Below are 19,367 nucleotides of genomic sequence, written 5' to 3'. Positions count from 1 at the left end.
AGGTTTATCCGACGCTGACACACAGAAGGCGCACCATTCATCCCGAGTCTGCTTACAGCCCCCCAAGGCGCCACTTCCCAACTCGAACTTCGCCCAGCCATTTTTTGCCTCCTTCACATCATTACCACGCGAGCCATTCTCAGCAGTTCGCGCCATTTCACCGAGCCAGTACTGAGGAAGTCGGTTATTCTACCGAGAAAGAAACACATTCTTCTGTTACCGACATCAACTCGTTCAAAGCGCGCTGCTCGTTACTCGTCCGTTGCCCTGCAGCAGCCTGCAAATCCTTGGCGCAGTGTTGTCACAGCTATTAATCGTCAACCCCAAAGCATCGATGGATTCAATGCAAGTCTGCTGATACTTTATCAACCACACCAAACCCTTCGCCCGCATTGCAAAACCTTATCCTTCCAGCTCAGCGCTCAGCGTCGCTTAAGCATCGTGCTCATACGGTGCAAGAGGCTCCAGCTTTGCTTTCCATTTCCCTAAGCTTGGGCCGAATATCTTCCGCTTTCATGAAAGAGCCTGAAGCCGAACTTCAGGCCAGTGCCAACTTGTCCCCCGTGTCACCATCGCCTGTCCACACCGCGGCGCCGCTTGTTGTTCCAGCACTTCAAGACACTGTCGATAACATTGACGCCATGGTTGCTGCTGCTACCACTGGTGCCCCTGAGGCCCTTGTCGACAAGCCCGTTGTCGATGCCGCCCTCGCTGATGCCACTGACAACGACGATGTTGTAGATGACGACAGTTTTAACGACCCATATGGCGAGGATACTGAGCCTGCCCAGCCTGCGCAGGCCCAGCCTCCGCCAGAGCCCTCAGAAGCCAACGACGATTACGCCAAGACATTTGACTCGCCCATCGAACCAAACGAAGGAGGTGAACAGGACATTGATCAACTTGTGTCGTCAAGTCTGCAGGAATCCAATCCAGTTCCCATTCCATCCGAGCAGTTGAACGTCAGTCGATCTTCAGAAGTTAGCCCTGCTACCGTCCATGACCCATCTGCAACGTCTACGCCTCCTGTTTCAAACAGCCATCAAAATGCCCAGCATGAATCTTCAGCCAACCTTCCTGTCCCAGCACCATCAGACCATAAAGAGGATGGCCAGCAAGACCAGAACCAAGACAAAGACCAAGGAGCCCAGCCTAAGCCCACAGATGGTCCAGATCCCGCTGCTACGGAGTCGCAAAGTTCTTCATCGCTTGATATCCAGAAACTTGTGGCTGACCTCACTGCCCAACCTACTGAATCCAATGCCGACTCTGATCCATCTCCTGCTTCGCCGGCACAGGCTGAACCGCCCACGGGTTCTGCGTCTCTGTCGTCCTCGACTACATTGCCATCTACTTCCTCCCTTCCCCCAAGGCCTCCCCAACCGCACTCCACTTCCCCATTGTATGCCTCACAGCATCATCCCGCTGGAGCTAATCCTAATGCAACCGCAGCTGTCGTTGCTCAACCAAACACTGGTCAAGCGCCATCATATCACATCGGCAGTGCTGCAGGAACCTCCACAGACCCCGTGGCCAGTCTTCCCCTCCCCCCTGCCAGCGGCCTGAATGTTTCGCCGTATTCAACCCAGACAGCACCTGGGTACTCCGCGGATCAGGGTCGTGATGTAGAGTACCAACGCCAATGGGACCAGTTCATGGCTGACGAGAGACAATACATGTCTGAGGCTAAGTGGGATCGATTTCCTGAAGGATCCCGCATCTTTATTGGTAGGCCATCTTTCAACCTGATCCACCACTTGGAATGTTTGCTGACTTTGCTTTCTTCCCCGACAGGCAACCTCTCAAGTGATAAGGTTTCTAAACGCGACGTGTTTGAATTATTCCATAGATATGGTAGACTTGCACAAATCTCTTTGAAGTCCGCATACGGATTTGTGCAGTATCACACCATCGAAGAAGGTCAAAGGGCAATGGACAACCTGCAGGGAATCGAGATCAAGGGTCGTCGCATACGTAAGTCACAGTCCAGTTTCGACCTGGGAACATGACAATTCTAACAGGCTAGATAGATCTTGAAATATCTCGCGTACAGGACAAGTCAAAGAAAGACCGCAACCGAAGCCCAGACAGAGGTCGCGGCCGTGAGAATGGGCGGAGAGGGGATAAACACGGCCGAGATGATTATCGTCCCGGTAGAAATCACTCACCTCGTCGGAACGATTACCACTCTCGTGACGACAGTTTCGGAGGGAGAGACCGTGGCTACAGCGACTCTAGTCGTGGCGGCCGAGGACGGTCCCGATCGCCCCCGTATGGGCGCAGTGATCGTGATCCCTATCGGAGACGAAGCCCGAGCCCACATGGACGGCCTCGTAATGAACCTGACCTTGATATTCCACGAAGATACGGCGCCGATGTGCCAGATGTGCAAATTATCTTGCAGCCCGATGTCAATCGCGATTTCGTAAACTGGGTTGAGGGGGCCTTCAAGGTCAAGGGCCTGAAGACGCAGGTTATGTACTTGCATCCTCGCTTTCCCAAGGATCAAGTCATTCAGCGACAAGCAGCAGAAGGTGTACACGGTGTTGTGGACTTGGATATCCGTGCTCAGAATCTCGCCAGAGTCCCTGTGCAGGTGTTCGACCGCTCTGCTGGAAGCAACAATGTGCGCTTTGATCAATACGTGGACCTTGACCCCGGCACTGCAGCAGAGGTGATTCTACGCGCCAAGTCGAGTGCCGCAGCCGCAAACTACAACCAAGGCTATGGCAGCAATGGAGCATATCAGAACCCCTACGGCACACAGCATCAGCAGCCTGCTTATGGGGGAGGTCAACAGCCAACTGCGTACCCTCTACAGCCACAGCAACCACCCACAACTTCAGCCGCTGATATTGCCAGCCTAATGGGACATGTTGATAACGCTACACTTCAGCGACTGCTATCAACGATTCAGGGCCAGTCAGCAGCGCCTCCAGCGGCTGGGAGCTACCCTCACCCTGCGGTCGGTGGTGCCCACACAACTCACAACCCTACAGTCGACATCCAAGCTATATTGGGGAGCTTAAGCGGTACAAACCCCCAACATGCACCTTCACAAACACCATATGGGGCCCCTTACGGAGGTCAGCCGCCAAATGGAAGCAGCAATCAAGGTGCAACTGGGAACAATGGAGATGCTGCCAGCCAGGTACAAAATATTATGGCACAGCTCGCCCGCTATAGACAGTGATGTTGATTTCTCTTCGGTGGTTTGATAACTAGAATGCGTGGCGCAGGATGGAATATTTGACTTTGTTTGGCCCTGGGAAATGAATGTTTGTAAGTAGATCATTCACAAAAATAGTGATGTGAACATCAATAGCTGAAAAGACGAAACGTTGGTTGAGAGGAACATTCGCACCGACGAACTATAATGATTAAGATTTTGGAGCTAAAAAACTAGATGGTCAATGACAATGATTGTGCTACTGCAGCTTGGATCGGAGCATCCCACGCCGAAAAAGTTGGTCACAGGAAAGACCAGCAAAAGCCGTTCCAAGTTCACAACGAAAATTTGTAATATTTATACCAAGGGATATATATTGACCATGAAGCATTACAAGTATAGTATGGACAAAAAGGTTTTGAAACATCTGTCTATGCTCTGTTACCAGCCGAATGTTTCGTTATGCCACCAAACTCTTCGGCCCTTCATCACCCATGGCCTCACTCTTCGCTGTACCTCTCGAGTCATTTGGACCGGCCCACAAACTAAAACTGCGACTGATTCGTCCGGACTCCCTCTGAACATGTCATCTACAATCTTTTCGATATTGGGTCTCTTTCTATTATGATTCGCCGTCAACCGTCCGTTCGTCCTACGCATACTGGACATCTCGACAGAGCCTCCAGCAGGGTCATCGTTGTCTTCACCTACGCCCATGTCTCCTGTCAAGTAGAGCTGGATATTGGGATCTTCGAGAACAACTTGCCCTGTGGCTTTGTTTGACACGGCCCATGTGGCGTCGCCGGCGCCACGGATGGCCCATATGAATTGCAGCTTGGCAGAGGACAGGTCTCTCTGAAGCTCTTGGTAAATTGGCAGGGTAAATGTTGCGCCTACTCCACCGGATACAAGAAGAACTTTGGTGGCTCCCCAACTCAGAAGGTCGTTGTACTTTGTGGCCATGGTGCCGTAAGGCCCTTCAACACCCAGGGTGATCTTGCGGGATCCTGAGGGTGGCCGGGGTGTTGCGGACGAATAGGCGGAGAGGACGTTTGTCATGGGCCCGTTTCTGACGCGAGCGATGAGGCTGATGGTGCCTTCTTCGGCGTCAACAGCAGCAACAGTGAAGGGATTGTACAGGTAATCAAAGATGGCAGACTTGGAAGATGGAACAGCTGCGGAGCGACCTTGCGGTGGGACACTCAAGTAGATGTGTGAGCCGGGGGTGGCACGGAAAGGAGTCAACTTGTGCACGGGGATGGAGGACGTGACTTTGACGAGAGTTGTCCCGGGTATGTTTTCCATCGTTGATGGGGCGTTGATGGTGGTGATTCGTCGCACAGCTAGGTCGAGGATGAAGATGGCAAAAGCCTCGGTAATATAAGAATCTAGCTGATGACGCGTGAAAGAAGAGCAGGACAGGTGTAAATAATGCCACGATGAGGTGAGTGATGAAGAATAGTCTGTATGAATACTCTCTCGCTTTCCGCATGGCGGTGGTCGCAATGCCGTGATAGTCCAAATGAGGCAACGACACCGCACAAAACAACAGAGTCAAAGATGCGCTTGAGCCAAATGCCTTGCATGATAAAGTATGCATTGTAAAATATCAAGTGAAGCCACAAGAGGCCGTAAATGATGCGTCCGAGGACTCTGTGGTAGCGGTTGATGTGTTCGTGGGACGAGCCAAAGATCCAGGCAACTGGGTTCAAAGCCTTCAGGGCCAAGAGGTATTGGATTGGTAATTGGGACACGGCAATGGCACCGAAGCGCTTGGTGAGATGGAAATAATCTATGCTTTTGTCAATGGCTCGGCGTCTGTTGTATGAAATCAAGGTTGCGGATGGATCTTACCATTCCCCGTGCCTTTAATAGAAAGTACAAGCAGCCAAGCCGTCCAGATGGCTCCTAGAACCCATTCATCTCTCTGTCCCCAGCAAAGACCGAGGAAATAGACATCATCGCTAAACCACCATGCAACTTTGCGCCATTGCGATGCAAACCTCCCTGATGGGCGCTGCAGTTGAGCCTTGACAGTAGGAGAGCTCGGAACAAGATTGTAACGAGCTTGTTCGCTCAACGACCCAGGTTCAACTTGATATGCAACACGTTTCAGGAGGCGATATAATAGATAAATAAGAGCCGGTGCAAGGGCTGAGTAATGAGCGATGCAAGCATACAAGTCGAGTGTTTGGCGCCGCAGCAGCTTCTCCTCATGGGTGAGGCTGGGAAACCCGTATGGCCAGGCCATTGTTGCGGGGTGGATTTAACTGGAAGAATCGGAGCCTCTGGTGGTGGGTTTTCCGTGCTAGATGGAAAGGAAATTGATGAATATTCTTGTCAATCAATCACCTCAAATTGATGCAGGCGTATTACGTCGAAGAGGTCGCCGTCTCGCACGCAGCTACGGGGTGGCGTGGGTGAGGCGTGAGGCGTGCGGCGTGAGCCTTGGTAAGCGGCATTCCACGTGGCGTTTATTGGGCGCCGTTCATTGCTAAGCAAGCCGGTGCCCGATGAGCGAAACGGCCGACTTGCATGACGTGCAGAGGTACAGTATCACAAGAGGCCCCCATAGTAAGGATCAAACCGGTAACTTACTTGTTTGCTTTTTTCGTGTGTTGCAGCAGACGCAAACATGTGAGCCTCTCTGGGCTTGGGCAGTTGGAAACTGGCGGGGCCCTTGATGGCCTCTCCCATCTCAGCTATACCACTTGCGCGCATCGTGATGGCTGTGGGCCCGAGATTGCTCGGGCATCGGAATTCATCCGTGGCCGTATTCATGATGCATACGACGAATCTGATGATTTCCATCTTGTAATAGAATCTCCGAGACTCAGAGCACAGCTTAGCAGTATTATCGTAGTAGCTTCTGGTGCTGGAGGCTTGTGGAAATATGCAAAGACGCAGGCCATCTTGCTCGCGGAGCTGCGCATTACAACATGGGGTGATATGCTAGATGGACAATTCCAAATGAGAGAGGGGTCAAGCGCATGCGCATGCGCAGGCATAGAGTTAAGCTCAGAGGCCGCTGTGCGCCGTAGGGCTGGTTGAGCACGAAACCGGAAAAGCTCTCGAAAGCTTTCTGAGCCACACAGCTGGGAACCTGCACGGCCAACCTTGAATTTGAATAACTGCCGGGCCCGAGCTAGCTCCGGTGCGCCAGACGCATGTCGAGTCCAGATGTCGGTTCTCGTTGTTGTTCCGGGGCGTCGGGGTTCCAGGCTCATTCTTCGGAGGTACCAAGACAGCGCGGGCATGTTCCGAATCATGCAGGTATAGCTTCAAATCAAGCGGCCAGCAGGTGTGAGAAATTAATCATTGCAGATAATACAATTCAGCTCTCTCATATATCAGACCTTGAGAAAGGCAATTAGCCAACTTCTTGCCCTAGATTTAAGTAGATGAATGCATCTTCGTGTACAATGTCACCCTTGGTCGCACCTACCAAATGGACCCTGCAACCATCATCCACCGCCCCCGATCTCGCCCCGCCAATTTTTCCTGCAATTGGCTTAGATGGCTACTTGTACCCTTCCCAAGCCACCTGTCCGAAGATTTTTTTTCCCTCGTCCTGTCTTCCACACCTCTCTCTCCAGAAGACTCTTCATACTCTGGTCCATCCCGCATCTTGTTCCATCTTCAGCTCCCTCTTCCTTGATACCCGCCCTTCAACCTCACATTCACAATGTCTTCCGACTACGCCCTGTCTGCGTCTCACAAGGAGGTTTGTTTTGCCCCACCATGGACAAGCACGATGGAGTGAGTCAATTGAGGAGGTTGTCGAGCTAACAATGCCCTCTGTCTAGATGCTCGAGAAGTCTCTTCTCGAGACTGACCCCGAGGTCGCCACCATAATGGTACGTATTACAAGGCTTTCATAGGCTTTCGCGAGCCTCGTTTGTACCGATTTCGCAGTCATACTGATGATACCCCGCTATAGAAGGATGAGGTCCAGCGGCAGCGAGAGTCGATTGTACTCATTGCCTCTGAGAACATCACCTCTCGCGCCGTTTTCGATGCCCTCGGCTCCCCCATGTCCAACAAGTACTCTGAGGGTTACCCCGGTGCTCGCTACTATGGTGGCAACCAGCACATTGACCGCATCGAGTTGCTCTGCCAGCAACGAGCTCTCGAGGCCTTCCACCTCGACCCTGAGAAGTGGGGTGTCAACGTCCAGTGTTTATCTGGCAGCCCTGCCAATTTGCAGGTGTACCAGGCTATCATGCCTCCTCACGGTCGTCTCATGGGTCTCGACCTTCCTCACGGTGGCCATCTTTCTCACGGTTACCAGACTCCTCAGCGCAAGTAAGCTTGTCCCACTGTTCATCACAGTGATTCTAATCATGGGAAACTCCGTCTTCTAACTTGCTTGGTTTCCTTCTCCAGGATCTCTGCTGTCTCCACCTACTTCGAGACTATGCCTTACCGAGTTGACCTCGAGACTGGCATCATCGACTACGACATGCTCGCCAAGAATGCCATTCTCTACCGCCCCAAGATCCTCGTCGCTGGTACCTCTGCTTACTGCCGCTTGATTGACTATAAGCGCATGCGCGAGATTGCCGACTCGGTTGGCGCTTACCTTGTTGTCGACATGGCTCACATCTCTGGACTTATCGCTGCCGAAGTCATCCCTACGCCTTTCCAGTACGCTGATGTCGTCACTACCACCACCCACAAGTCTCTCCGTGGCCCTCGCGGCGCAATGATCTTCTTCCGCAAGGGTGTCCGCTCCGTCGATGCCAAGACTGGCAAGGAGACCCTCTATGACCTTGAGGGCCCCATCAACTTCTCCGTCTTCCCCGGCCATCAGGGTGGACCTCATAATCACACCATCACCGCCTTGGCCGTTGCTCTTAAGCAGGCTCAGACCCCCGAGTTCAAGGCCTACCAGGAGAAGGTCGTATCCAACGCCAAGACTCTCGAGAATACATTCAAGTCCCTTGGCCACAAGCTGGTTGCTGATGGCACTGATAGCCACATGGTTCTCCTTGATCTCCGTCAGTTCAGCCTGGACGGTGCCCGTGTCGAGGCTGTTCTTGAGCAGATCAACATTGCCTGCAACAAGAATGCCATTCCTGGAGACAAGAGCGCTCTCACCCCATGCGGCATTCGCATTGGTACCCCTGCCATGACCAGCCGTGGTTTCGGCGAGAAGGACTTCGAGCGTGTCGCGAAGTACATCGATGAGAGCATCAAGATTTGCAAGGAGGTCCAGGCTGCTCTTCCCAAGGAAGCCAACAAGCTCAAGGACTTCAAGGTCAAGGTTGCCAGCGGCGAGGTTCCTCGCATCAACGAGCTCCGCAAGGAAATTGCTGCTTGGACCAGTGCTTTCCCCCTCCCCGTTGAGGGCTGGCGCCTGGACGCTGGCATCTAGATGCCAGGATTCCCTAATGGGAATGGGGAAGAAGGAACAGGATTATGACGGCATGAAATCAGGGGTGGAGTACAGCTCTGCATCCAGAGGAATTTAACATGGGATGAGGCCAAAAAGGCGAATGTTCAACAACTTGCATTTAACGGGCTGGCGTACTTGATATCTATTTTTTTTATTATGCATCAACCACAATTTTGTTCTCTTGTCATGGTATTATGTGGAATGGTTCGGGAAGACTTGGAGTTGTCGGAGACAACTAGAATCAACTTGCAAAACTGAAGTGGCTGCCTTTTTAATACACAGTTAGGCAGAGGCGCTCAACGCTGCAAATATCACAATGATTTGTTCTGAATGAGATGGCCTGCGAAAAAAAAAAATAAAAAATCTCCGTAACACTTGGTATTTTGTTTTTTAAAAAAAAACCCCCATCCCAATATTCATGCCAGCACTACATCAGGTAAAGCCTAATGATATAAACACCGTGTGCCGGGTTATACCTATACTAGAGACCCGTAATATATTAAAGGAAGTACCGTATAAACACGTATTATAATACGTAAGAAGTTTATACAATTATAATTAAAAACTAGGGCATGGCGCGGCATAGCTGCGCGGCATAGCTACGCGCTAGTAAAGTATGACTCGCTTTAAAAACTTGAATAGCCGCACATAAGACATATTAATAATATCTGCGCGTATTAATAACCCATAATTCCTTTCTTCTCTTCTTTTGATAATATTAAGAACCCTATTGTAATTTCGAAGTCGACGCTCGCGAACCCGACCCTCAAGGTCTCACTTCTGCTAAAGCTGTGGAAACACTTGTAATTTTGCGCTCGTCACCCATTGTCCTCTTCTAGACCAAACCAAATATTTCACCTTCCTGAGATTACCGGCCACGAGGCTGGAGTACATCCGGAGGAGAATCGCAAACAAGCCGTTTGCAGCATGGCAGAGGCCAGCCTGGGCAGTGGAGCGATTCCATTCATCGTCACACTCTCCAAAGCACACAAATATCTAGACATGCTGGCGGGCGTCTGGCGTCAACCGTCGTCCCTTCCGCGCGCTGTCATTTGAACTCTTTGCAATACCACTTACATCTGGCAGCATACTCAAGCCATCAGACGGCGCGCGCGCTATTTCGTATGAAACAAACGCGCTTGGTCTGAATCCCCCATCCTCTCCTTCTGCACGCTACGCAAAACAAAAGCTATGGGCTGTAGACAGCGAAACCATTGACCCTGATGTAAAAATGTGTATAGGATATTTCGAAATACACTAGTAGCACAAAAGATACCCCTTGAAGCCTGATCCCCAAAAACGAGCACGTTTTCCTTTCCCAACAGTTCATTAGGCTTGCCTTCGCGTGTCCATGCGTTGGCCGTGACAAAAAAAAAGAAAAGAAAAAATACACAAAAATCATAGTTGTCCAGCCAGTTTATCGTCAGGCTGAAGGATATTCAAACGGGCGACGACGCAGTCGCTATGGTAGCTTCCCAAACGAAACAGAGACTCCGCACGCAATATCTCTTTATATATATACACTTTTGGGGGGGTAGTCTATACCCAAAAAAAAAAAAATGAAAATGAAAGATGAAGATGAAATGAAATAATTGTGTTGCCATGCTGACGCATTTACTGAGCGATACTGTCTGGGCTCATCATAGCAATATTCTCATCCTTTTCGGTCTGGCTTGTGCCCGCTTGGCTTTGCATGCTGTCAGTTCTTTCCATGCTCGCGGTGAGGGCGAGAAGAGCTGGGTTGGGGGGCGGAACAGGAGTAATGGTTATCGACTTCTTCTTGGCTGGGGTCGTGTTGGTCGACCCTGTTCCAGCGTTGGCCCCTTTCTCGGGTGATGCATTCGCCTTAGCTTCAGCTGCGGCGGCGGCGAGCTCCATCTTCTTCTTCTTCTTTGCCAATGCCAGCTGTTCTCGTGGTGGGCGTTTCTGGGCGGATATGATTTTGCCGCTTGCCCCCAGGCGCGGACGAGGCTTGCGCTGCTTGACGGGCAAGTCTTCATCCTCAACCAGAGGCTGGTCCCCATTAGCGTGCAATTTGGCAAGAAAGAAGTTTTTAACCAGGCCAATTTCTTCTTGTATGCCCTCGTTTGTAACTGGCTCGGACGGCGGTAAAGCCTCAAACATATCTGCGGATATTGCGCCCGCCGTCTGCGTCTGCATCTGGTATTGGTTACGAACTCTGCTATGAAGGAGGTGAAATGGAACGGAGAAAGAGTCGAGACCCATTTCCTTATCCAGGCCAAGAGCTTTGAAGCCAAAGAAGTCTTCACCAAGATCGTCAGCAAAGTCGCCACTCATGAACTGGTCACTACCATCCTTGAAGGCTCCGACGCCGTCAACCCCGGCATCCGCGGAAAGGGCCGGCCGCAATAGATCAGTGAGATGTAGCTTCATACGCTCATGGAGAATGCCGAGTCTCGAACTTAACCGGTCTACTTCATCCTTTGCATAAGATTCGAGTGACGCAACATCGTGGCCACTCTCTTCAAGGGTATGAAGAACAACTTCTTCAGGGGTGAATCGAGGCTGGGTTTGCGGTCCTTGAGGAGTTTGCACTGATGTCTTTTCAGCCTCGCGGTAAATATTGAAAGTTCTGACCAACTTCTGGAAATAATCGGCAGCAATTCCGGTCAAGGTATCAATAGCTGACGGCTGTAGCTCTTCAAAACCGGTGTGATAGAGAATTTTGGCGACAGAACGCTTGAGAGCATCCTGACAGGTTTCCGAAGCCATTACAGGTCCATCGTCAGAGATGAAATGTGGCTCAATATCTTGCTCGAGGAAAGTTTCGGTATTCGATTTGGGGAACTGGTTGGTGTACACCTGCGATTGGACCTGCATTTGCTTGATAACTGAGATTTTGGTCGCAAGCTTTCTGGTTTCTTGAATCTGACGGATATTGTCATCCATTTTTTTTGTCAGTCGGCTTTTAGGTGCAACAAAAGAGCCGGGAGGGACGAGTCTGAGGAATGCCTCATGCTGGTTAATCACTTGTCCTTCTCCGTCCTCAACCCACTGCAGATTGGGCTTGATATCAGGGATATTGGTCAGCGGGTTGTAGTAGTCGGGCATAACCTGTTCAGTCTCTTCGTCAATGCCCTCAGCAAGAGTTTCCGGTTGCTTGCTTGGGGCCAGATCCTTGCCCGTCCCTGCGGCACTGGCCAGATGTGGGTGTGCAGCAATACCCATAGTTTCAGCTTCCCTTTGATGCTTCAAAAACCAGCGCATGCCGGCTCGATTTCTCAGAAGTGCTGGGGCATCCACATTCAAACTATTCTCTTTGAACAGAAAGTGACGCTCTTTCACGGTTAGGGCTCGATCCTTCTTAGTTGTCTGCTTCCAAATCTTATACTCTTCGTCCTCGTATGCCTGTTCAGCAGCTTCACCAAACGCTTGATTCAGTGCCATGGTGCTTAGACTTGGTCCGTCAATATCCATGGCATCGGCGTTGCTCGCAATGCCAGAGTGCCCATTCAACGCGCCAGACGGGGTTATAGAGCCAGCTATCGGCGGAGTCGAGAACCCATTGCTCCCATCAACTTCAGATCCCTCCCTGCCAGCTTTCCCGAGGAGTCCATTGAGTTGTAAGACCGGTTTTTGATCCACTACGGGTGTGTCCTCTTTCTGGTCAGTTGGGGCAGTGCGCGACTTGGCACCTTTTGTTGTAGCCTTTCGACCACGAGACGACATTATCGGCTCGTCGTCGGAGTCGTCGCCACCGTCATCGTCGCCGCCATTTTGCTTTCGTCTCTCTTCTGCCTCCACTTCAGCCCGAGAACGAACGGCAAGATCTGGGATCAGCGGGATCAGCTTCTCAGCTTCTTTTCTCATTCCATTCGCCATTCTGCGGAGAGGACTATTCATGTCTTGGTTGTATTTTAAACAGTTGTCCCATATTAGGTTAAGATCCGCAACGAAATCCATCTTTGATTTGTACGTCAGGGACTTGAGTTTCTTCGTCATTGAGCCGAGATCCATTGGGTTCTTGATTACTGAAGTGACAGATCATAGTCAGTGGCAATTCCAGAAGTAACCATAAATGCAGCCGATGGTAGAAACAAACTCACAACTATAATAATCAGGCGCGTCCTCTCTTGTTAACTCGCTGTAAGAATGGGTGAGAATATTCTGTATGCGCCTTCAGCTCCGTCAAAACCTTTTCAAAAGCCTCGTACAACTCTTCCTGGTTCACATTTTCCTCGCTCGCCCATTTGCTTCGGTTCTTGCGAACCTCGTTCATGAGAAGTCTCAGTTCTGCATCTGAGGCTCTTACTTGGTCACGCTTCATATCAATTCTGGCGATGAGATGTTTAAGGGTCAGGCTTGAGGCGCCCAGATTTGCACTACTCAGCGAGCCTTGGTTACTTGCTTGGGCACCGCCGGCTCCATTTGCCTGATTGCTGTCCATCTCGGCTTGAAGCTGCTTTTCTGAATCTTCCAGTCGTTGTTGTTCAAGCATCGCTGTTCGATCATTCTCCAGGGTGTAGATGATAGTGTGGAAGCTACGCCTGGCAGCTTCCTCGGTGGCCAACCTGGCCTCTTCCAAATTTTTGATGGCATTGTCGTCGCTTTCCCCGGCTTTGCTTCTACTCTGAGAATCATCGCGGCTCGATTTTAGCTTGTCTCCTAGTCGCCCTGGCGAGTTGAGGGAATGAACCGGAGAGCTGCCAGACTTGGATGGGGACAACAGGGAGTTGGCGGCTATAGAGGCGGCGGAACCTTGCGCTTTCAGTGCAGGCGCAGGCGCGGTGGCTACTTCGTCTTCGTCTTCTTCATCGTCGTCGTAGTCATCTTCATCAATGGTACGTCTGGCTTTTTTGTAAGGCGGTTCCTTGATGGGTTCGTGATCGGTGGATGGGGGGGAGCGTCACGGTAGGGGTCGGGGCACGACGCTTCAGGCCCGCAATCGCGTCAAGGTTATAAGAACCATCGTCAGAGAACAACAAGGCGATCTTGTCCTCAGTCTTGCGATACAAGTCTGCAAAAAGAGCGCGACGGGATTCTTCTTCGACATCGACGGGTGCCTCAGGCACCAACTCGGCTGTATTATCGACGGGGGTCTGAGTACGCGCCGTTCCATCATCAAGATGATTCAAAGACCTGCTACTGTTTGCATGGTGTAAAACTGGAGGCGGCCATGCTGGCTGGCCGTTGGAAATGGACATGCTGGGCCCGTGGCGATGAAAGCGACAAGTGGGCGCGGTGTCGCCATGCGCGGTGAGATGCGCTCGCGTAGGGCCGAACCGGAAGGGATTGGAGCAGTTACAGCGGCATAGGTCGAAAGAGCGGCATCGGTATAGATGAAGGACGCAGATTCGCGACAATCGAGATGACGGCGACGGTGTTTTGGTGGATCGCAACGAGTGCGATTTGTCTGCGGATCAAGAGGTGAGGTTGAGGATTCGGGGAGAGCGTAGTACCGCACGCTTTCCCGAAGCGGGACTTTCTCCCAGGCTCACCCCTAGGTACCTCGCTACCTCACTGGAGTCTACCAAGCAGGCTGGGCGGGCGCTTGAGCACTCGGCGGCCACGAGTTACGAACTAAAGTACCAAGTGGTCGCCTTGGCCGCGCCACTGGTACAAAGGGCCGTCCCGTCGGCAGCAGCAGCATTGTTGAATGCGAGGCATGCAAAAGAAACTCGGAGACAATGAAACGAAACTACAGGATGCAGCAAAGGGCCAAGTTTTCACGGTTTCTACAATGCAGGTGCGCCTGTTGCCAGCCTGCGAGTGCTGGACAAAGACGTCCGGGGTGCCCATCTGTACTGGCTGACCTCAGGTGCCTAAAGTACTAGGTAGGTACCTGGAGGTACCTGGGGGTAACTGATGGCACCAGCGCCAGCACCCATAACAGCAACACCAAGTGTGTGCGCCTGCACGAGCTGGATCAAAGCGCTTATCACGTGATGCCAGCTGCAATTGTCATCGCACGTCGAGGCTTAGGCACCGAAGCCATTCTGATGGTGTAGAGATGATGAGCTGCCATGGCATGCCGTGAGAGTACTCTGGGCTTTGCATCCCTAAATACTCCGTACAATCAAATGAATTGTCGGTCCGACCCTGTACCACACCACCGTCACCATGGGTCCATGGCAGAGATGGGGGGCTCACTTGGCGGCACCTGGCTCCTCAGTTCTCACAAAGGGAGTAAGCAATAGTGTCAAGTAAAACACAGAGCAGAGCCGCTCTACCTGTACCTGCTGGGCAAGCTGCTACGTAAATAAATGAGGGTGTAGGCGCTCTGCGTGTGTGCGCATAATGAAGTCATGGGCTGCGCAATCAACCAGTCGACTGTCCAAAATCAGGATACAGCCAGCACCTGCTCAGCCCACTGGAATGCGCTGAAGCTGAGAGGCCGCATCCGCACTCCAGATATCAGCTTTCCCTGTCCTACCAGACTCCAATCGTCCTACCCCCAACCACCATCCGGCTAGGCTTCAACGTCACCAGCCTCAATCTAGAATTTTGCCATCTTCACTGTGCCTGTGGGCTTCGATTTTCCTTGAACGGGAGCTGTCATTCACAAGAATTTCGTCCTCAACAATCCCCGCGACTTGCCCTGCCCTCGACCATCCCCAGTTCTTTGCGCAAGCTGGCCTTTGTTCCCATCAGCGGTTCGCCGACCGCTCACGTCAGACCACCGCCGGACGGCTTGATCGCGAAACCTTGTACAGTATTTGCTGCGGCCGCTTGGGCTACGCTCGATTCAGCTTCTTTTTGACGCATCTAACGCCATGCGAATACGTCTGCCCTTTGCAGGTAGCATCACCCAGGCTTCACTCATCGGGTGGACCAGGAAGAACAACTTAATTGACTCGTGTGCTTCGTTCTAGGTGTCTTCCTGTTTTTGTTACTAGTTGCAGGATACGCCGGCCTCAGCAAGCTCCAACTCGGGCAGTATGTCAACGACAAGGTCTTGCACGCCGGGACCTTCTTCCTGCTTACAGTTGTATTCTACTGGATTGTCGACACCAATCGCCGCCGAACCCTAAACATGACGCTGGTTGTTTGCACACTATGCCTTGGCGTGGGATCCGAGTTTCTGCAGAGCTTCCTTCCCAACGACCGTGATTTTGACCTCTTCGATATCGTGGCGAATATTGTCGGCAGCTTGGTTGGTTTAGGTTTGTGCTCGTGGTACCACAAGCGCATGCTGGAGCGTAAGAGGCAAAGAATAACGTACAATCCTGTTCCAGGAGAGGACGGCGAAGACGTGGAACTGGGCCAAGGCCAGGAAAGTGGTATTGTCGATGCTGGCCCGTCCAGGGTGCGGACATTGGAGGAAGAGGTGGACAACTGGGATGAAAATGCCCCGGATGACTGGGATGAGGAAGATGTGCCGGAAACGTCAGCTCCGCCTCCTGTCAGGAGTAAAGAACCCGACGCAGTTGACATTGGCGATGCAAAGGAGCGAACAGACTGATTCCTCGTGTCTCGGCGATAGATGATCGAGGATCTGGTGTACGGTATGAACATGGGTAAGGAGGTACTATTGGGAGCTTGGCGTCAAATGCATTGATAAAGTTTCAGTCAGCGAGTCATGATAATATGTGTAAGAAATTAATATGGCCCTCTCTCTCTCTCTCTCTCTCTCTCTCTCTCTCTCTCTCTCTCTCTCTCTCTCTCTCTCTTTCTTTCTTTTTTTTTTTTTTTTTTTTTTTTTTTTTTTTGGCAGTCTTTGATGGTCTACGGTTGCAATTCTTTATTTGTGTGCCAACCCCTTCCTGTCACACATCTTCCACGTGAGTTCATTTATTGATTCATTTCCACAGATGTTCACTAGTAGCAGAGAGTATAAAGCCTTCAAACGGCCCGCTAAATCCAGCATTAGGCTACTTGGGTCATGGTTTGAGCCGCCGACATGATTGACTTGAGGGGAATACTGTGGTAACCGTAACATCAGTTACTATGGCATTTGACGCTCTATGCTAATTCAAGGTTTGACTATCTATTCAACCGCCAGAAGAACGCGCCTATGGCGTTGCCGCGCCCGAATCTCTCTGTCTAAACATTCTCCCCGCAACTGATGATGCGTAAAAGTCTGGCCGACTCTGCTCAATGGTTTCGATTGCGTGCTGGTACATATCCTCTGCCTCGCGCACGTATTGATTTGCTGATGCCCACGGGCGGGTATCTAGCACTTGAACCATTCTGTCAATATAAATTCCAACAAGGCGATATTCGTGGTAATTCCTCCATCGTCGCTCGGGCAAGCCGCTTCCTTTCAAGACAGCTAGAATACCAGCCAGAGCAACGTTCACACCGCCAAGCGATGTCACTGCCACTACGTGGCCAAAAGCTCCCAGGGCTGTTATAATTGCAGATATTATCAGCTGTGCAACAACTAAAGCCATAGCAAGCCAATAGACGGCGTAGTAGTTGAATTTCTCCCAGCCCTTGTCATCCCTGACCTTCTCTCTGAGCTCACGAGTATCTCTTGCGAACTGTTTGGCATTGTCGCTTCTCGGCGATGATATCGGTCGTTCCCTGGGACAAGAACAGCAACAGCAACAACAGAGGAACAAATAGGACAGGCGTGTTAGCCAGCGCGGGATACGACACACACAGCGCACACGGCCAGCCTCCATATCTACATTATTGATTGTTGTTGTTGTCAGGGGTGGCTCCGGCCGGTCGGTGTTGGCTGTGCCTCTTTCTTCCTTGGCCAATCTATCGGCTTCTTCTTCGGCCATTCTATCAGCCTCTGCTTCAGGCGAAAGGGAGCTGAAGGGGCCCCTCAAGCGTGGTTCTACTTTTTTTCGGTTGGCAGTTCCGCTGGCTTCTTCTTTAGCCCTTCTATCAGACTCCTCCTCGGCTTTCTTATCAGCGTTGTCTTTGGCTTTCTTGCCTTCTTCTTTTTCCTCCTCTATGCCTTTGCTCACCTGCTGCTGAGACGCCGTTCCCGCATGTCTGGGACTTGCTGTGGAAGTACTTTCAGTATTCTTCATTTCAATGCTTTTTGAATCGGATGCAAGTTCTGGCGTTCCAGGTTGTAATCTGGGGCCAGACCCCTCGTAAATGTCGTCGTCGCCATCTGTAGCCGGTGACATCCTGTAATGGAATGGAAATCCACACTCTTGCTAAGGGGTGTTGCGAGGCAGGTATAATCAAGGCATTTTTGTTTTCATAAAGGGCATTAATATACAAGTCTAACATAGATGCTGTGGCGCGATAGCTTTACTTTGGTGGGCATACAAGAAACTTCCAAGCTGACTGTTCATAGCTGCAATGAGTGCGGTTATACTCCCGAACCGAAGGTCTGTATTGCCTCGGGATTAGTCGATTATGCCGTTTGCAGTCGATGGAAGCTCCGGGCTGACGCCACGTATCATTTTGGAACGGCCTTTCCAGTGCCCTCTTTTGCTGCGTCATCACTGTCTCTGAATGCCAGTCGTGCACAGCGTTGATACATGTTTAAACTTTACCTGATAGCTGACATTTGTGTAGCAACTTGCAAGTAGGCTAATGAGAAATGTTTATGAGCCAATACACCTGGGTAGTTGAGCAACTTAAATGTACTCGCCGCTATAAGAAACTCCCATGTTAGAATAGCTGCCGTCTCCCAGTCCTGAGACAAAATGTTGGTCCACCATCGGTGAGGCTACCCCACCTCGACCTGCTCACCTCGGTGAGCAGCCCACTGGCCAAAGCCGTCTGTCGCAAGTGGGCAGCTTCAAAGCTCCAAATCCTACCTTGCACTGACTGGAGACAGGCCAACAAAGATGGCAACCGCAGGCAGGGCGCCGGCGTCAATGTAAGTTCTCAAATCGTCTTGATGACCTAGCGACTCCGTCGTATATGCTGACACAGCCTCACATTCCAGCGGCAACGATGGGACCGCCACCAACCCGCGCGGTATTCCCTACGCCCCTTTCGTGGACAGGGTTGAGGACTATGTCGCTACCCGGGAGGAAGTCGAGCCCACATTACGGAGCTTCCAGGAGATGATTTCGTGAGTCAACTCGTTGTTTCGAAGAAAGACGGTGCCTATGTTTCAAGGTTTCAACCAGGTCAAGTTGGAAGGCGGCTATGAGTAACAACAGTGCACTGCAGGAAGTATCAGTTTATGGAAATGAATCTGCAGCGCCGAATGGCAGGTCTGAAAGACAAGATACCCGAGATCCAAAAAACATTAGATACAGTTAGGTTTTTGAAGCTCCGCAAGGTATGCAATTGAACCTTGGAAGTCTTTGTCCGAGTCTGACGTGGAGGCGGTGCAGGACGAACCCGAACCCATAGAAACGACATTCGAACTCAACGAAACATTATATTCAAGAGCGAATATTCCTGCAACTAACGAGTTTTATATCTGGCTTGGGGTGCGCATAATACATGACCCCAGTACTTCCAATGAATGCTGACGGTGGCTTTAGGCCAATGTGATGCTTTCATATACTACAGATGAAGCCGAGACTCTGTTGAGCTCAAAACTAGCCACGGCGAACACAAGTTTGTCACACTGCGAGGAGGATTTAGATTTCTTACGCGAGCAGATCACCGTAAGTATTATGACTGATCGCCAACCTACTAGCACACTTTGAGCTTACCCACCAATCAGACCATGGAAGTTGCGACAGCGAGAGTTTATAATTGGGAAGTGGTACAAAAGCGTAAAGATAAGGCAGGGGAAGAGGTCACCAAAGGTCAGTCCGGTGAGAAAACAGGCCCTTCTAAGAACTAGGGTTTGTCAAGGTTCGCTATTGAACTCGGTCAACACTGCCTGAAAGAAAGGCATCTCATGATTTATCTTTCATATTATCCATTCTAGGGTGAAAATAAAAGCACTGTGAAATTCCGAAT

The 19,367-nt window shown here is 51.1% G+C and overlaps 8 protein-coding genes across 8 annotated transcripts; 4 read left to right on the top strand and 4 right to left on the bottom strand.

Annotated features, from left to right (window-relative positions):
* The first annotated feature begins 111 nt into the window (after window positions 1-111).
* NAB3 (nuclear polyadenylated RNA-binding protein 3) lies at window positions 112-5,773 on the top strand. The gene is made up of 3 exons (XM_066121272.1): window positions 112-1,728; window positions 1,795-1,974; window positions 2,031-5,773. Exons 1-3 carry the CDS (start codon window positions 516-518, stop codon window positions 3,191-3,193), a joined length of 2,556 nt encoding a protein of 851 aa, XP_065973626.1. The 5' UTR covers window positions 112-515; the 3' UTR covers window positions 3,194-5,773.
* J3458_018836 (uncharacterized protein) lies at window positions 3,715-5,420 on the bottom strand (the record flags this gene model as incomplete). Its single annotated transcript, XM_066121271.1, has 4 exons — window positions 3,715-3,746; window positions 3,832-4,561; window positions 4,645-4,961; window positions 5,024-5,420. The coding sequence occupies 4 exons, from the start codon at window positions 5,418-5,420 to the stop codon at window positions 3,715-3,717; spliced, it is 1,476 nt and encodes a 491-aa protein (XP_065973627.1).
* Window positions 5,774-6,732: 959 nt separating the features above from the next.
* SHM2 (Serine hydroxymethyltransferase, cytosolic) lies at window positions 6,733-9,136 on the top strand. The gene is made up of 4 exons (XM_007812775.2): window positions 6,733-6,893; window positions 6,976-7,026; window positions 7,110-7,474; window positions 7,556-9,136. The coding sequence occupies exons 1-4, from the start codon at window positions 6,855-6,857 to the stop codon at window positions 8,544-8,546; spliced, it is 1,446 nt and encodes a 481-aa protein (XP_007810966.1). The 5' UTR covers window positions 6,733-6,854; the 3' UTR covers window positions 8,547-9,136.
* Window positions 9,137-10,181: 1,045 nt separating this feature from the next.
* Window positions 10,182-12,545, bottom strand: SPT7_2 (Transcriptional activator spt7; the record flags this gene model as incomplete). The annotated part of the gene is made up of 1 exon (XM_007812776.2): window positions 10,182-12,545. One exon carries the CDS (start codon window positions 12,543-12,545, stop codon window positions 10,182-10,184), a length of 2,364 nt encoding a protein of 787 aa, XP_007810967.2.
* Window positions 12,546-12,645: 100 nt separating this feature from the next.
* On the bottom strand, window positions 12,646-13,732 carry SPT7_1 (Transcriptional activator spt7; the record flags this gene model as incomplete). Its single annotated transcript, XM_066121270.1, has 2 exons — window positions 12,646-13,379; window positions 13,456-13,732. 2 exons carry the CDS (start codon window positions 13,730-13,732, stop codon window positions 12,646-12,648), a joined length of 1,011 nt encoding a protein of 336 aa, XP_065973625.1.
* Window positions 13,733-14,618: 886 nt separating this feature from the next.
* J3458_018832 (uncharacterized protein) lies at window positions 14,619-16,151 on the top strand. The gene is made up of 2 exons (XM_007812777.2): window positions 14,619-15,326; window positions 15,401-16,151. The coding sequence occupies exons 1-2, from the start codon at window positions 15,302-15,304 to the stop codon at window positions 15,988-15,990; spliced, it is 615 nt and encodes a 204-aa protein (XP_007810968.2). The 5' UTR covers window positions 14,619-15,301; the 3' UTR covers window positions 15,991-16,151.
* A 280-nt stretch (window positions 16,152-16,431) lies between these two features.
* J3458_018831 (uncharacterized protein) lies at window positions 16,432-17,726 on the bottom strand. The gene has a single exon (XM_007812778.2). It carries the CDS (start codon window positions 17,615-17,617, stop codon window positions 16,541-16,543), a length of 1,077 nt encoding a protein of 358 aa, XP_007810969.1. The 5' UTR covers window positions 17,618-17,726; the 3' UTR covers window positions 16,432-16,540.
* A 469-nt stretch (window positions 17,727-18,195) lies between these two features.
* On the top strand, window positions 18,196-19,366 carry PRF1_4 (peptide chain release factor 1). The gene is made up of 6 exons (XM_066121269.1): window positions 18,196-18,321; window positions 18,391-18,519; window positions 18,621-18,732; window positions 18,788-18,886; window positions 18,941-19,066; window positions 19,126-19,366. The coding sequence occupies exons 1-6, from the start codon at window positions 18,290-18,292 to the stop codon at window positions 19,246-19,248; spliced, it is 621 nt and encodes a 206-aa protein (XP_065973624.1). The 5' UTR covers window positions 18,196-18,289; the 3' UTR covers window positions 19,249-19,366.
* Window position 19,367: the final 1 nt, after the last annotated feature.

Source organism: Metarhizium acridum, assembly GCF_019434415.1.
Source record: "Metarhizium acridum strain ARSEF 324 chromosome Unknown scaffold_555, whole genome shotgun sequence".
NCBI lineage: Eukaryota > Fungi > Ascomycota > Sordariomycetes > Hypocreales > Clavicipitaceae > Metarhizium > Metarhizium acridum.
This window is presented reverse-complemented; position numbering and strand designations above follow the sequence as displayed.

Bases quoted from the DNA above. Each gene is read 5' to 3' on its own strand.
- PRF1_4 (XM_066121269.1), top strand. From the start codon at position 18,290: ATGGCAACCGCAGGCAGGGCGCCGGCGTCAAT. The intron at 18,322-18,390 runs GTAAGTTCTCAA...CTCACATTCCAG, and splicing joins GGCAGGGCGCCGGCGTCAAT to CGGCAACGATGGGACCGCCA. The intron at 18,520-18,620 runs GTGAGTCAACTC...AGTGCACTGCAG, and splicing joins AGCTTCCAGGAGATGATTTC to GAAGTATCAGTTTATGGAAA.
- SHM2 (XM_007812775.2), top strand. From the start codon at position 6,855: ATGTCTTCCGACTACGCCCTGTCTGCGTCTCACAAGGAG. The intron at 6,894-6,975 runs GTTTGTTTTGCC...CCCTCTGTCTAG, and splicing joins TGTCTGCGTCTCACAAGGAG to ATGCTCGAGAAGTCTCTTCT. The intron at 7,475-7,555 runs GTAAGCTTGTCC...TTCCTTCTCCAG, and splicing joins TACCAGACTCCTCAGCGCAA to GATCTCTGCTGTCTCCACCT.
- J3458_018831 (XM_007812778.2), bottom strand. From the start codon at position 17,617: ATGTCACCGGCTACAGATGGCGACGACGACATTTACGAGGGGTCTGGC.
- J3458_018832 (XM_007812777.2), top strand. From the start codon at position 15,302: ATGCGAATACGTCTGCCCTTTGCAG. The intron at 15,327-15,400 runs GTAGCATCACCC...GCTTCGTTCTAG, and splicing joins AATACGTCTGCCCTTTGCAG to GTGTCTTCCTGTTTTTGTTA.
- NAB3 (XM_066121272.1), top strand. From the start codon at position 516: ATGAAAGAGCCTGAAGCCGAACTTCAGGCCAGTGCCAACTTGTCCCCC. The intron at 1,729-1,794 runs GTAGGCCATCTT...CTTCCCCGACAG, and splicing joins AGGATCCCGCATCTTTATTG to GCAACCTCTCAAGTGATAAG. The intron at 1,975-2,030 runs GTAAGTCACAGT...CAGGCTAGATAG, and splicing joins GATCAAGGGTCGTCGCATAC to ATCTTGAAATATCTCGCGTA.